This window comes from Balaenoptera ricei, chromosome 8, assembly GCF_028023285.1.
Source record: "Balaenoptera ricei isolate mBalRic1 chromosome 8, mBalRic1.hap2, whole genome shotgun sequence".
In the NCBI taxonomy this organism is placed as follows: domain Eukaryota; kingdom Metazoa; phylum Chordata; class Mammalia; order Artiodactyla; family Balaenopteridae; genus Balaenoptera; species Balaenoptera ricei.
The window spans coordinates 7211766-7224008 of NC_082646.1; the positions used below are offsets into that span (position 1 = coordinate 7211766).

Genomic DNA, 12243 nt, shown 5'->3' on the forward strand with positions numbered 1-12243 from the left:
AGAGAAGCTGGGACCTAGCTCAGGTCAGACCCAAAAAGGCTGTGGCACCAGGACAGGAATTCGATGTCCCTGCCGTTACGTGTGCTTGGGCCACGCCGGCAACCGACGCTGCTGGTCCGAGAGGGCAAGGATGCTGAGACAGGTCCCTCTGCGTTTCCAAACGCCCTCCTTCCGCTGGGTTTTGGTTTCCTTGTGAGGCCTCTGCTCCCGCGTAGCCTGTCTCCCGATCAAGGCTCTGAGCCCCAGCAGGAACCAAGCCACAGACCCATGTCTGTAGGGCCTCTGCTTCCTGTTCCAGACCAGGGCCCTAGCGCGGGGCTGAGCCAGGACCCAGGAATCAGCGCAGGTGGCGCACAGCTTCCTCTGGTCTCCGCTTTGCTAGAAACTAAAACCAGCTTGGTGCTGTCCCCGCTAGCCAGCCCCCCTCCATCCCTTTCTTTTCCTCCCGCCTCCCCAAGAGTCGTGGCAGCCCCAGAGGGATGGTGAATCTGCTCAGACCCCGGAGCCGTCTGTCTGTCTGTCCGGGGCAGATCCCTGCCTCGGGAGCCTTCCTGCCTTTCCTACGTGTCCCCAGGACGCCACCAATAAATTGGCGCTGCAGGGCTAAAAATAACAGCATCTGATCGCACCTCCATATATCCATGGCAACATGGGCTGCAGCCTTTTCCTGCCAGCTCCAGCGTCTGACACTCGGCTCAGGCGCCAGGGCCTGGTGAAATCAGCGGCCTCCTCCGCTACCCGCTACCTGCTACCCGCTACCCACTCTGGGAGGGCGCTGGGAGTCGTGCTGGCCCATGACCATGGCCAGCTCCGCTCCGATGGCCCTGTGACCAGCCGGGCTGGGGACCCTCAGACTCACGTGTGGCCCCCAGGGTCCCCAAGCCTGAAGCTTTTAAATGAGCATCCTCATTTCTGGGGAAAACACGATGGATAAAGGAAGGACTAAAATCCGTTGTCACTTTAGACTTTCAAGCATTTGCCAACAGGGATTCAAAGCGGTTTCTTGAGGAGGGAACACACACCTCAAAGGGACATTCCTCTTGGATGGGACACCCCAGCCTGGGCCCTGGTGTCTATCCAGGGTTTAATCTGCACTCTCCAGGGTCCTTCTTTTCAACCCCCTCCTATGCCTCCAATGCTCTGACACAAGCTCCCCTAGGCTGCTGGGAAGAGAAACACCCAAGAGATTGGAGTGAAGCAAGGAGGAGGCAGTGTGCTTGTTTCTGAATGAGGGTCATCATGCCCTGAGGCAGAGGATACAGGAAGTGGCCCACAGAGGGGAGCCGGCCAGCCCGCACATGCGTGGACTTGGGAATGGACTTGTCTATAGCTGTGTCTGGAGCACAGGTGGGGAGGGGTGGTGAAGCCCCTTGGGCAGGCCTGGACTAGGCTGAAGGAATCAACACTGTGAACAAATCCAAAATGCGATGAGGTTCTCATCAGAATGCATCCCGGCCGGGGGGTGACTGCTGGCCATTGCCCTTTGGGGAATAAACGGGCCCGTGATTTGGCTCAAACCCGGGATTTGCAGGAAGGGGGAGATAAACCATACTACTGCTGCCTTCTGACTCTCCCAACCCCATCTACCCTTACCCCGATTCCTGTTTTCTTTTAAGAAGCCCTTAAATGTGTATGCATTTACCTGATCGTTTTTAGAACAGCTGATGACCACCCCCACCACCCAGGGAAATCGTAGCTCCTGGGAAGTGAAGGGGAAAAGGTTTTACAGGATCAGCACTTTCAGCCCGGCAGCAAAACAAAGCACCACCCAAGGTCCTAAAACGTGAAGCCCTCCTGCCTTTTGGCCAAAGGCTTCTTGGAGCTAAGGTACCTAAGAGAGGAACTCTGAAGGCCCCCTGAGGGTGGAAGCCCTTATCTTGAGGGTCCCTCATGTCTGCCTCTCCCAGCTCCAAGACCTTTCCCTTCCCAGCCTAAATGCAGTCATTTGGGTTAGTTAACGGGCAGAACTGGACAGAAACGCTGCTGGAATCCTGGTGGACCCTCCAGGCTGTCCAAGGCGGTAAATGAGCCATGTGTCCCCAGAGACATCCATAAACATGACCCATACACGCACGCACGCCCGGCCGGATAGGATAATGTCAGGGTCAGCTTTGGAGCTGTGGTCCCACCTGGGCTGTCCGGGTATGTATGTGGAGGCGTGCAAAGCGATGAACTAAGGGATCTCCTGAGACACATGTGAGATGAAGTCTATGAAGGTGCCTAGCCCAAGCCATGTATGCCGGCGGGGGCGGGGGAGTGAGTCCCCGCTTCGTGGAGGAACATCTTTTACTTCCGTTCCTGCCGAGGACACCGGTTTGTTAGGCAAGCGCGCCCTCTACTGGAGACACAAGGGAATGGTTTGAAATCCAACAGCTGGCTAAGGTGGAGGTGACATTAGTTAGGGGAGGTGACATTACATTCCTTCCTCCCTGACCCCTCCCCCACTCCCTTCTCAGGTGTACCGCCTCCTTCATAAAGGTTTCCCCACCTGCCGGGTAGAGTTCTCTCTGCTGTGAAGTCGGTTAGCACTTTGCCTGGTGCTCACCTCCCCACCTCCTGTGGCAGCTCTTGGCGTCTCTGGGCATCCTGACTTAGAGGCACTCACTCACAATCCCTTGAGAGGTTTTATGACTGAAGCCTCATCTATCTCTGAGTCCCCTGCCTCGCCCGTCACCTTGCATATACAGGCCTCCAGTAACTGTTTGCTGAACGACTGAATGCATGTATAAACTTCTGAATTTGCCAAGAGGGGCCCAGCCAGGGCCCACCCCCTCCCAAATCCCTGATGTGATGCTGTCTCCCCAACAGGACCCCCCATCATCTCCAGCACCCAGACCCAGCACGCCCTCCACGGGGAGAAGGGCCAAATCAAGTGCTTCATCCGGAGCACGCCACCACCCGACCGCATCGTGAGTGCCCTGGGGTGGGCAGGGAGGGCCAGTGGCACAGCCCCCGGGCTGGGCAGCCTGGCGGGTCATCTCTGCCTGCAGCCGCTCCACCATCCGGCTGGTCAGTCTTGCCTCTGCACTGCCTTTCCCCGTTGGGGAAAACTATTCCTGCCTTGTGTCTCTTGGAAGGGCATCACGAAGACAAAAATCACGGGCAGTCTCCTTTCTCAGGACAGGCTGTGCTCCTTGCCTGCAGGTGTGTTTAACTCTTCTCTGCCTCTCAGCTGTGTGCCAACACAAATGGTTCCAACCGAATTCTGCATCTTGTGGGCAGAGGGCCAGTGAGGGCAGCAGAAGGGAAAAAAATGATTTCTTCCCTTTCCCAGGTTCAAGGCCAGCCTTTAGCAAAATCGTAAACAGGATGCAGTTTATAGTTGGCAGACCTCTCTCTGCGCCTCCACAGTCCTCCTCTGCTTTGATGCCCATGGAGAGCGCTGCCCCAGTTAGCAAGTTTTCCCTCTGAAAGCATCACTCCATTCTCCCCGCCCCTCCCTCAAAACCCTCGTCCCCCGCAGTGCAGCTTGGGCCGCCTGACTGGCTCACACGTAGCCCTCCCAGCTATTTGCACTTGTAAAAGTGGGGGTCTCCCACCCAGGTTCCGCTGACACTGGTAGAAGCTGGGGCGGGAAAACGGAGAGGCGAGCATCTCCCTGTACTGTTGGGTGTCGGGGGAGGGGTGGAGACACTGTTTTCGGCAAGCCCAGTGCCCAGGCGGTCCTGCCGGAAGACCGCCCAGGTCAAGTTCACAGGGCAGCCTCACCTTTCCCCAGGGCAGCAGCACCAGAAGGGACGTGGGAGGCACACGCCAACAGCTAAGGTGTCACCCTGTAGACGAAGACCTTGTTAGAGCGCTGGTGCATTACACACTTCCTCAGGCATTCAGTTCATTCACTGTCTGAGTCACACAAAAATGGCAAGAGTCCACGCGTAGAACTAATGCCTACGCCTCCCTCTTCCCTTCACTCTAATCTTTTTAAAGTGTAACACGTGCCAGTGTCAATAATATCCTGTTCACTCCTGAGCATATTCACACTGTCTTCCTCTTCGTGGAAATGGAACTCTAGGCCAGGGGTTCTCAACCTGGGCGGTTCTGCCCCCAGGGGACATTTGGCGACACGTGGAGACATTGTAGGGTGCAGCTAAACGCCCCACAGAGCCCAGGGCAACACGGCAGGGCGGGCGGCGACAGTGTACGGGAAAGGGCTCTGAGAAGAGGTAAACGCTCACCGGCCGAAACCAAGCTGCACTAAGGTTCTCACAACCGCAACTCTCAGAGCGTAACGTTTGAACAAAGACACGCACAAAGTAACCAAACCAGACTCAGTCAGCCTGGGGCTGGCCTTCACCACCATCTGTCAGGGGCCCCAGCTGACGGAGGGGCTCCTGTCGCCGCCCCAGAGTCCCCTGCTTGCCTGGGAAAATGTTCCAGCACAGAGCCGCGTAAGGCCCCGTGTCGATGGAAATACCCTCTGAGGCAGCCCAACCTCTGTGTGTGTACGTGTGTGTGTGCTACGTGTGTGTGTGCTACGTGTGGGGTGGTAAGTGTACCCGTGTTGTGACGTGTGTGTGTGCTGTGTGTTGTGACGTGGGCGTACTTGTGTGTACACGTGTTGGCACTGTGGGTGGGGCGGTAGGTGTACCCGTGTTGTGACGTGTGTGTGTGCTGTGTGTTGTGACGTGGGCGTACTTGTGTGTACATATGTCGGCACTGTGGGTGGGGCGGTAGGTGTGCCCGTGTTGTGACATGTGTGTGTGCTGTGTGCACACGTGTCTGTGCTCTGTGTTGTGATGTGGGCGTACTTGTGTGTACACGTGTCGGCACTGTGGGTGGGGCGGTAGGTGTGCCCGTGTTGTGTGTGTGTGCTGTGTGCACATGTGTCTGTGCTGTGTGTTGTGATGTGGGCGTACTTGTGTGTACACATGTCGGCAATGTGGGTAGGGCGGTAGGTGTACCCATGTTGTGACGTGTGTTTGCATGTGCTGTGCTGTGCGCACACATGTTGTGGCATGCGCGTCGACCTGTGCCGTGTGGCGGTGAGCATGAGCGTGGGCCTGGCAGCGTCCGCCCGGGAGCAGGGAGGCGGCACGGTGGTCCTGGCGGGGTGGCTCCAGCGGGATGTCCTCCTAATTCTGCGCACCTGGGCAGGCCTGGTCCTGGAAGGAGAACGTGCTGGAGTCGGGGACCTCGGGCCGCTACACAGTGGAGACGGTCAGCACCGAGGAGGGCGTCATCTCCACGCTGACCATCAGCAACATCGTGCGGGCGGACTTCCAGACCATCTACAACTGCACCGCCTGGAACAGCTTCGGCTCCGACACAGAGATCATCCGGCTCAAGGAGCAAGGTGGGGCCACCAGAGCCGCCAGGGCCGTGGACCGCGGCCACTCCCCGCGAGGGCAGGGCCCCAGGCAAGGTCCTCCGGGGCCCTGGGGGGGAGAGAGCGCCTACACGGTGCGGGCGAGCGGGAGGCCCTTCCTCACCTGCCACGCAGCCACTGCCGGTCGGCCAGCTCCCCCGGGCCCAGGGGCGCTGGCCTGCACCAGAAGCGAGCAGGCGGAGAGCTGCCCGGGTGGTGTCCCCTCAGGAGGCGCCACATCGCCTAAAGGCCCCGGCTTCCCTGCTCCCAGCAGCTCCCTGGGGCCCTTTGGGGGCGTGACCTCTGAGCAGTGTCCCCACGGGGATGCACCAGGATGGGCGTATCGGGGAGCCTGGCCCAGCCCGTTAAGACAACAAGCCAGTCCAGGTGCCCCAAACCCGAGGGTGCCCGTGCTAAGCTAAGGAGTGGCACTTGAGCTGTGCAATCCCTGGTGTGCGGGAGGACTGGCCTCAGGCTGTCTACAGCTCCCCAGGGGGACACAGGAGACACTTGGACTGCTGTGCTCTGACGGAGACCCCGGCCGGCAGGGCAGCGCTGGGCAGAAGGGCTCAGAGCTCAGAAGGACTCAGGCTCGGAGGGCGGGGAGCCTCCGAGGGGCACGGAGGGGGTTCCAGAGAAGCGAGGCAGCCAGCCAGTGGCACACCAGGTCCTGAGATGGGCTGCAGATCTAGCCCCTTGGCCAGCGGGGGTTAGTCCAAGACAGACAGGAACGGTCCAGGGGGCCTCGGCCCTGGCGGTCTCGGACCCCTCCAAGCTGAAGCCCCACCCACAGGCTGTCAGGCCTCGGAAGAGATTCTGGGCCAAGCAGGTGGTCTCAGCTGGGCCCCTGGGGCCGCAGTGCTACCCTCTGGATCACGCATTGCTCCCAACCCCTCTTCCCTAATAAGTGCTGCTTTGCTAATGCTTTGCACATAATTTGCATAATATCATCCACACATCATCCCAACCCTCCCGGTCCACTGTTGCTTTCCCTCCGTGTCTTCCCCTCAGTGCCCCACTCCTCTGCCCGCCCCTTAGTGTTCTCACCACCCCCCCTTCCTCAGAGCCAACTCCCACCCCAGCCTTGACCTCTCTCTCTCGTCCCACCCGTCTGGAGTCTCTAAGTCAGTCTGAACGAACTCCAGGTTCAGTTCGGCCAGCCCGGATCGGTGGAGCATCCTGGAGACGTGAGGCAGGAGGGAGCCCCCAACCACCCCAGACCCTCCAGAGGGCCGCCCCCGCCCCCAGTCCCACCCCACCCTGGCCAGCCAGGCCCTGGCTGTGGACGCTTGCTTTATTTCCAAACAGGTTCGGAAATGAAGTCGGGAGCCGGGCTGGAAGCAGGTACGAAGGAGACTTGAGACTCCCCGGGATGGGGGAAGGGACTGCTGGGCTAGTGGGGGAGGGAGCCCAAAGTGTGGGTAGGGAGGCCAGGGCAGCCGCTAACTTCTCTGCCCTCCCCCCTGTCTTGAGGCTTTAGTGCAGTCAGAGCAGCAGGGAGAGGGTCTCCAGGCAGCATGGGTCTAGAGACCCCGCAGGCCTGTGTCCGCTGCCGCTGCCCCCCGCAGGCTCCTCGCAGCCCAGGGCACCGGCTCTGGCCCCTCCCCGTCCTTCCTCCCGCCCCTCCTCTTCTGAAGCCCTGACTCCTCCCCCCTGGGGTCAGCTCACCCCGCCTGACCCCCGCTTCTCACCATCACCACCAGCTTGGCCATCGCTTCCGAGAACACCCGGGCCGCCCAGCCCGGCTGAGGCCTGCCATAATCCATGCTGACCCCGTGCTTTCTGCTGGCCGGCCCCTCCCCGCACTCCTGCACTCCCCGTGGGGCTGTCATCCCACCCCCGGGCTCAGGCCGCTGGGCAGTGCCTCTCTCCCCGGGGGCTCGGCAGCAAGGGGGTCACCAGGCTCCCTGGCTCGAGTTGCTCTCTCTTGGGACCCCACAGGAGACAACTGCCCCCCACCCTCCAGGGAGAAACCCAGAAAAGAGAATCAGGACATGGCAAGCCAGACCCTACAGGGTCGACAAAGGCCATGACGAAGATGTGGGGTCCCCTGCCCTAGTTCTCCCGCCACACCGGCCCAGAAGGAGCTTCAGCAAGTCCCTGGTGGGTCCCGCTCGCCCCCTCGCCTCTGGGCGGACAGCCCCTTAAAGAGCGACAGGCCGGGCACAGGCGGGCTCAAGGGGGGCACATATTATCAACGCCTGCCGTGTTCTCCCTGACGCCCCTCAGGGCCACTCCTGGCGCTGAGCTGGTGTCACCCTCTGTCTCGCATCTCTTCTGTGCCTGCACCCTGGGTCCCCCGCCCAGAACCCTCTCCCTCTGCCCCCGCCCACCCACTCAGGACAGTCCTCCAGATAAGATGGCTACCACCACAACCCCCCAGCTGTTAACAACTTAAGGAAATGCGGACGCCAGAGGCAGAAGCTGCCTTAGATACCGCTTCCCTGGTCCTCTGGTTTCACAGACCTTGAGGCCCAGAGAGGTTAAGGACCCTTCCACCGTCATCCTTTGGCTCTGAGCTCAGCTGAGACACGACCCGAGTTTTCCAAGGAAATTCCCTAGGAATCTAGGAGAAACTAAATTCAACTCAAATCAATAAAATTCAAAAGCATAGAAGCAATGAACTTCCAACGTGGCTTTCCTTTCCTAGAGGAATTCAAACCTGGAGACAGAACCATCTCACTGTCAGAGCAAGCTTACAGGGCTGGCCGAGGTCAAGTCCATTGTCTCACCCCTGACTGTTGAGACCAGCCCAAACGCCTCCCATTTTCAGTCCCCGAGTGTTTGTCGCACCCACACCCTCGCCGTCGCCTCCCCTGCCACCCCTACAGGGGTCTTGGGCTCCAGTAGGCAGGTGATGAATGCACCAGTGTGCCTGTCCTGGGCTGGAAGGAAAGCCCCAGCCTGACGGCCAACACTGCCAACCATCGGACACGCGCTCCTTCCGGGAGAGGGACCCCACCCCCTCCCAGCAGCGTCTCCAGGGGCCAGGGTCTGCGGGGTTCTTCCTTTCTTTTGCTCTTTAAAGAAAACAACAGTGAGAGGCGAGAGGCTAACCTCCAGCTCAGGACAGATACCTGGAGTCCCCAGTCATCCACACTGAGAGCGTGGGTAGGGGCAGCAGCTGAGTCTCAAAAAGGGTCTTTCCTATCCTTGCATCTGCTGCGGTCCTCCTTCCCACACAGACACGAGGGCAAAGGCTTGGATCAGTTTGGGTGCCAGGCTCTGTGCCAGCCTTTACCTGCTTGCATTCACCCATCTAAACCCCAGACACCCGCCCTGAGGCAGGCACTGTAATTATCCTATTTTACAGGTAAAGAAAAGAGAGAGAGGTAAAGTACGTTGCTCTGGGCTGTACAGAGGATGTGAGATTTGTAGGATGCCATGGGACGCAGTGTGCGGAGCTGGGCAGGATGAGGGGGGTGGATAAGAGGAGACGTGGATTTGCACTGGCTCTATGGCAGCTGTGTGTCCTTAACCAAGTCACTTGACTTCTCTGGACCTCAAGGTTTCCATCTCTAAATGGGAGGCTTGGACTCTCTGAGCCCTAAGCTCTCCTGCCCCTGCATTCTCTAGTTCTATCCCCCCCATGGACTACTCAGGGCCCCACATCATATGCTCAGGCCCCCTCTGCAGACACAGAAGGGTCAGGACTGTCTGGAAGAGCGCCCACCCCAGCCTAACGTCACCCTCCCCACCCCCATCTCTACTTGGCTAGGGCAGGAGACAGACTAGAGGAACTCAGCAGGGAGTGAAGCTTTGTCTAGCTGGAGTTCCAGGTGCCTCTCTGTCGGGGTGGGGTGCCGGGATTCCTGCCCAGAGGACTGGCCCAGGAGAGGAGGGAACAGGACTGGGCATCTCTCCTTAAAGAGGTGGGGGGAAGGACTTCCCTGGCGGCCCAGTGGTTAGGACTCCACGCTTCCACTGCAGGGGGCACAGGTTCGATCCCTGGTTGGGGAAGTACATGCCATGCAGCGCGACCAAAAAAAAAAAAAAAAGGGAAGAAACAAGAAAAACAGAAAGAGGTGGAGGGAGCTGTGATCCTGCCCTCCGGCCCCTAAGACGTGGCCTCTGGCAGTTACCACCTGTGATGCCCAGGTCCGGAGGGGAAGCTGCCGCAGACCTGAAAACTCTCCAAAAGCTGCTGGTCCATGCCCACCCTCTGCACCTGGGAAAGGGGAGAGAAGGAAAAAGCGAAGCGAACAAACAGCGGCAGTGACCCTGGTCGCTTTCCAAAGAAAAGCCAGGACTTAACGACTCTCCTGGCTTATCACCTCGGAGAGCTCAGTGTACCAGCCTTGCCTCTCACCTCCGACGCTCCCCTCCCCTCCCTGTGTCTGCTTGCCTCTCTCCCCCCACCACTGCTGCCATCTTTCCCGGGCCCTCTCCGCCACACCGTGTCCCGCCCGAGCTGACCCCTGTTGGACTGTGCCCGCGCCTGCCCAGGCCCCTGTGGCCTTTCCCAGGAGCGCCCGCGCGCAGTGGTCTGGCCCCAGCTCGGCAGGGGCTGCACCCGAGGAACTGGGTGAGATCCTGGGGGAGAGCGGGCTGTCCCAGCTCCCTCATCAGCCTGCTTGCTTCTCTCCCACAGAGGCTGTGCCGATGGCCGTTATCATCGGGGTGGCCGTAGGAGCTGGCGTGGCCTTCCTCGTCCTTCTGGCAACCATTGTGGCCTTCTGCTGTGCCCGCTCCCAGAGAAGTACGGGAGGGAGACCCGGGAGCTCAGGGAGGGGGACAGAGAAAAAGGCCAGGCTTAGACTGCCCCGGAGAGCAAGTAGGCAGGCGTGCAGTGAGCAGGGGCCCTACCAGTGCCGTGAGCTGCTGGGGCAGGGATGGGTCTCGTGCACCTTTTCACATGCAGCTGGACGGAAGTGAACTTCATGCAGCAGGGCCGTCAGCTAGCACCTCGGATTGAACACACGCAGCACTCTCCACCCATCGGGAACTGTATTGAAACCCAGGGTGGGGGGGTGGGGGGAGGTGATCTTTGCCCTCCAAGATCTGCTAGTCGAACCAGAAAAGCAGGTCACCCACACAGGAAAGAAAAAGGCGTTCAAGGAATTGCTTTGTGCGGACTCCTAACGGTCTTTTAGTCGTTGGCCATAAAATGCTGGTGTTGATGCGCTCTTGAATTGTGTGGGCCTGGAGTCTCCGTCCTGGGCGTAGCTCTGAAGTTACGTGTGCTAGACAGACACGTGAAAGGGTAAATGGGACAGTGGAGACGGTGGGGAACAATAGAGACTGTCTTGTGGTCCCGCCTCTTCCACCCCGTGACCCTGGGCAAGCCACAGCCACTCCAGGCCTCGGTTCTCTCCTGTGTAATAGCAAGGGGTCGGCTGATGTGACTTTCGGGGGCCCCGCCGGCTCTGACATTCTGCAAGCGTAAGGCACAAAAAGAATAATCAGGGCAAGCCTGCTCCCTCCCCGGCTCGGCAGCCTTCGCGTGTTGGAAGAAGGTTGCCTGTGTCCTCCCCTCCAAGCTGAGCAGCCTTGCTCTCTTGAGGACCCCCAGTGATGCGGTCTCAGGCCCTCCCTCACCACCCACTCAATGGACATCATAGGGGAGCGTATTTCAGCAGGAATTTTCTAACAGAGCTCTCCAGGTATAAATGGGCTTCTTCCTCTAGAAGCCGTAAGCTCTCCATTACGGAAGCTGGACCACTAGTGCAGGGACGTTTCTGCTTTGGGCGGGAGGTTGACCATGGAATCTCAAGGTCCTTTCTAACAGACGTGTGATTCTCTGAACAGAGAGATCAGAGCCTGGTAGAGTAGGTCAGGGAAGACTTCTAGAAGGAGGTGAGGATTTAGTAGGATGACCAGGTGGCCGAATGGCTGGGGATGGCCACCCATGCCACAGGAGCAGCAGGGAAAGGCTGAGGGTGGTGCAACCAGGAGCCAGCAGAGAAAGTACTCTGAGGTCCCAACAGCCCATGGCACGTCCAGACAGGTTCTATTACCAGGCGGGCCCTGAAACTGCTGAGTTCAGGGGCTGGAGGGTCAACTGGAGGGGAGGGGAGAGCTTGACATCTCAGGTCCTAATGCCTGAGATGACAACTGATTCTGTCATCTACACTTTCCTATTTTATGTCCAGATCTCAAAGGTGTCGTGTCAGCCAAGAATGACATCCGGGTGGAGATTGTCCACAAGGAGCCTGCCTCTGGCCGGGAGGCTGAGGAACACCCCACCATCAAGCAGCTGATGGTGAGAATGTCATCTTATCCCCGCCCCACCCCGACCTCTGTGCCCTGAAGCTCCCAGAACCAGAGGCTTCTTGATGCTCTGGATGTCCTTGAGAAGCAAAGCATCAGCCAAGATGTGCTTCTCCGCCCGTAACAGGCCAGGCATCTACAGGCAGACCTAGGAGACACTGTGGGTTGGGTTCCAGGCCACACTAAAGTGAGTCACATGAAATTTTTGGTTTCCCAGTACATGCAAAAGTTATGTTTATACTATATACTGTAGTCTATTAAGTGTGCAATAGCATTATGTCTTTAAAAAGGTACATATCTTAATTAAAAAATACGTTATTGCTAAAAAATGGTAACTATCATCTGAGCCTTCAGTGAATAGTAACATCAAAGATCACTGATCACAGGGACTTCCCTGGCGGTCCAGTGGTTAAGACTCCGCGCTTCCACTGCAGGGGGCACAGGATCCCACATGCCGTGCGGCGTGGCCAAAAAGAAAAAAAAAAAAAAGATCACTGATCACAGATCCCCATAACAAAGATGATAATAATGACAAAGTCTTAAATTCTCGAGGATTACCAAAATGTGACACAGAGACACAAAGTGAGCAGCAGATGCTTTTGGGAAAATGGTGCCCAGAGACTTGCCCTCTGCAGGGTTGCCACAAGCCTTGGACTTATAAAAAATGAAATATTTGTGAAGCGCAATAAAACGAAGTGTGCTTGTATTCTCCGCCAACAAAGATTTAT

At 58.3% G+C, this 12243-nt stretch overlaps 1 protein-coding gene across 4 annotated transcripts in view; it reads left to right on the top strand.

Moving 5' to 3' along the window:
* The window catches only part of KIRREL3 (kirre like nephrin family adhesion molecule 3), a 557121-nt gene that overhangs the window by 539847 nt on the left and 5031 nt on the right, over window positions 1-12243 (top strand). For 2 of the 4 annotated variants that reach the window (XM_059930070.1, XM_059930071.1), the window contains exons 12-16: window positions 2809-2909; window positions 5095-5293; window positions 6614-6649; window positions 9897-10004; window positions 11398-11507. In XM_059930070.1, the coding sequence (XP_059786053.1) occupies window positions 2809-2909; window positions 5095-5293; window positions 6614-6649; window positions 9897-10004; window positions 11398-11507 (554 nt within the window). Of the gene's footprint in view, window positions 1-2808; window positions 2910-5094; window positions 5294-6613; window positions 6650-9896; window positions 10005-11397; window positions 11508-11949; window positions 12227-12243 lie in introns of those variants that run through there. The other 2 variants (XM_059930073.1, XM_059930072.1) reach the window with 2 other exon arrangements.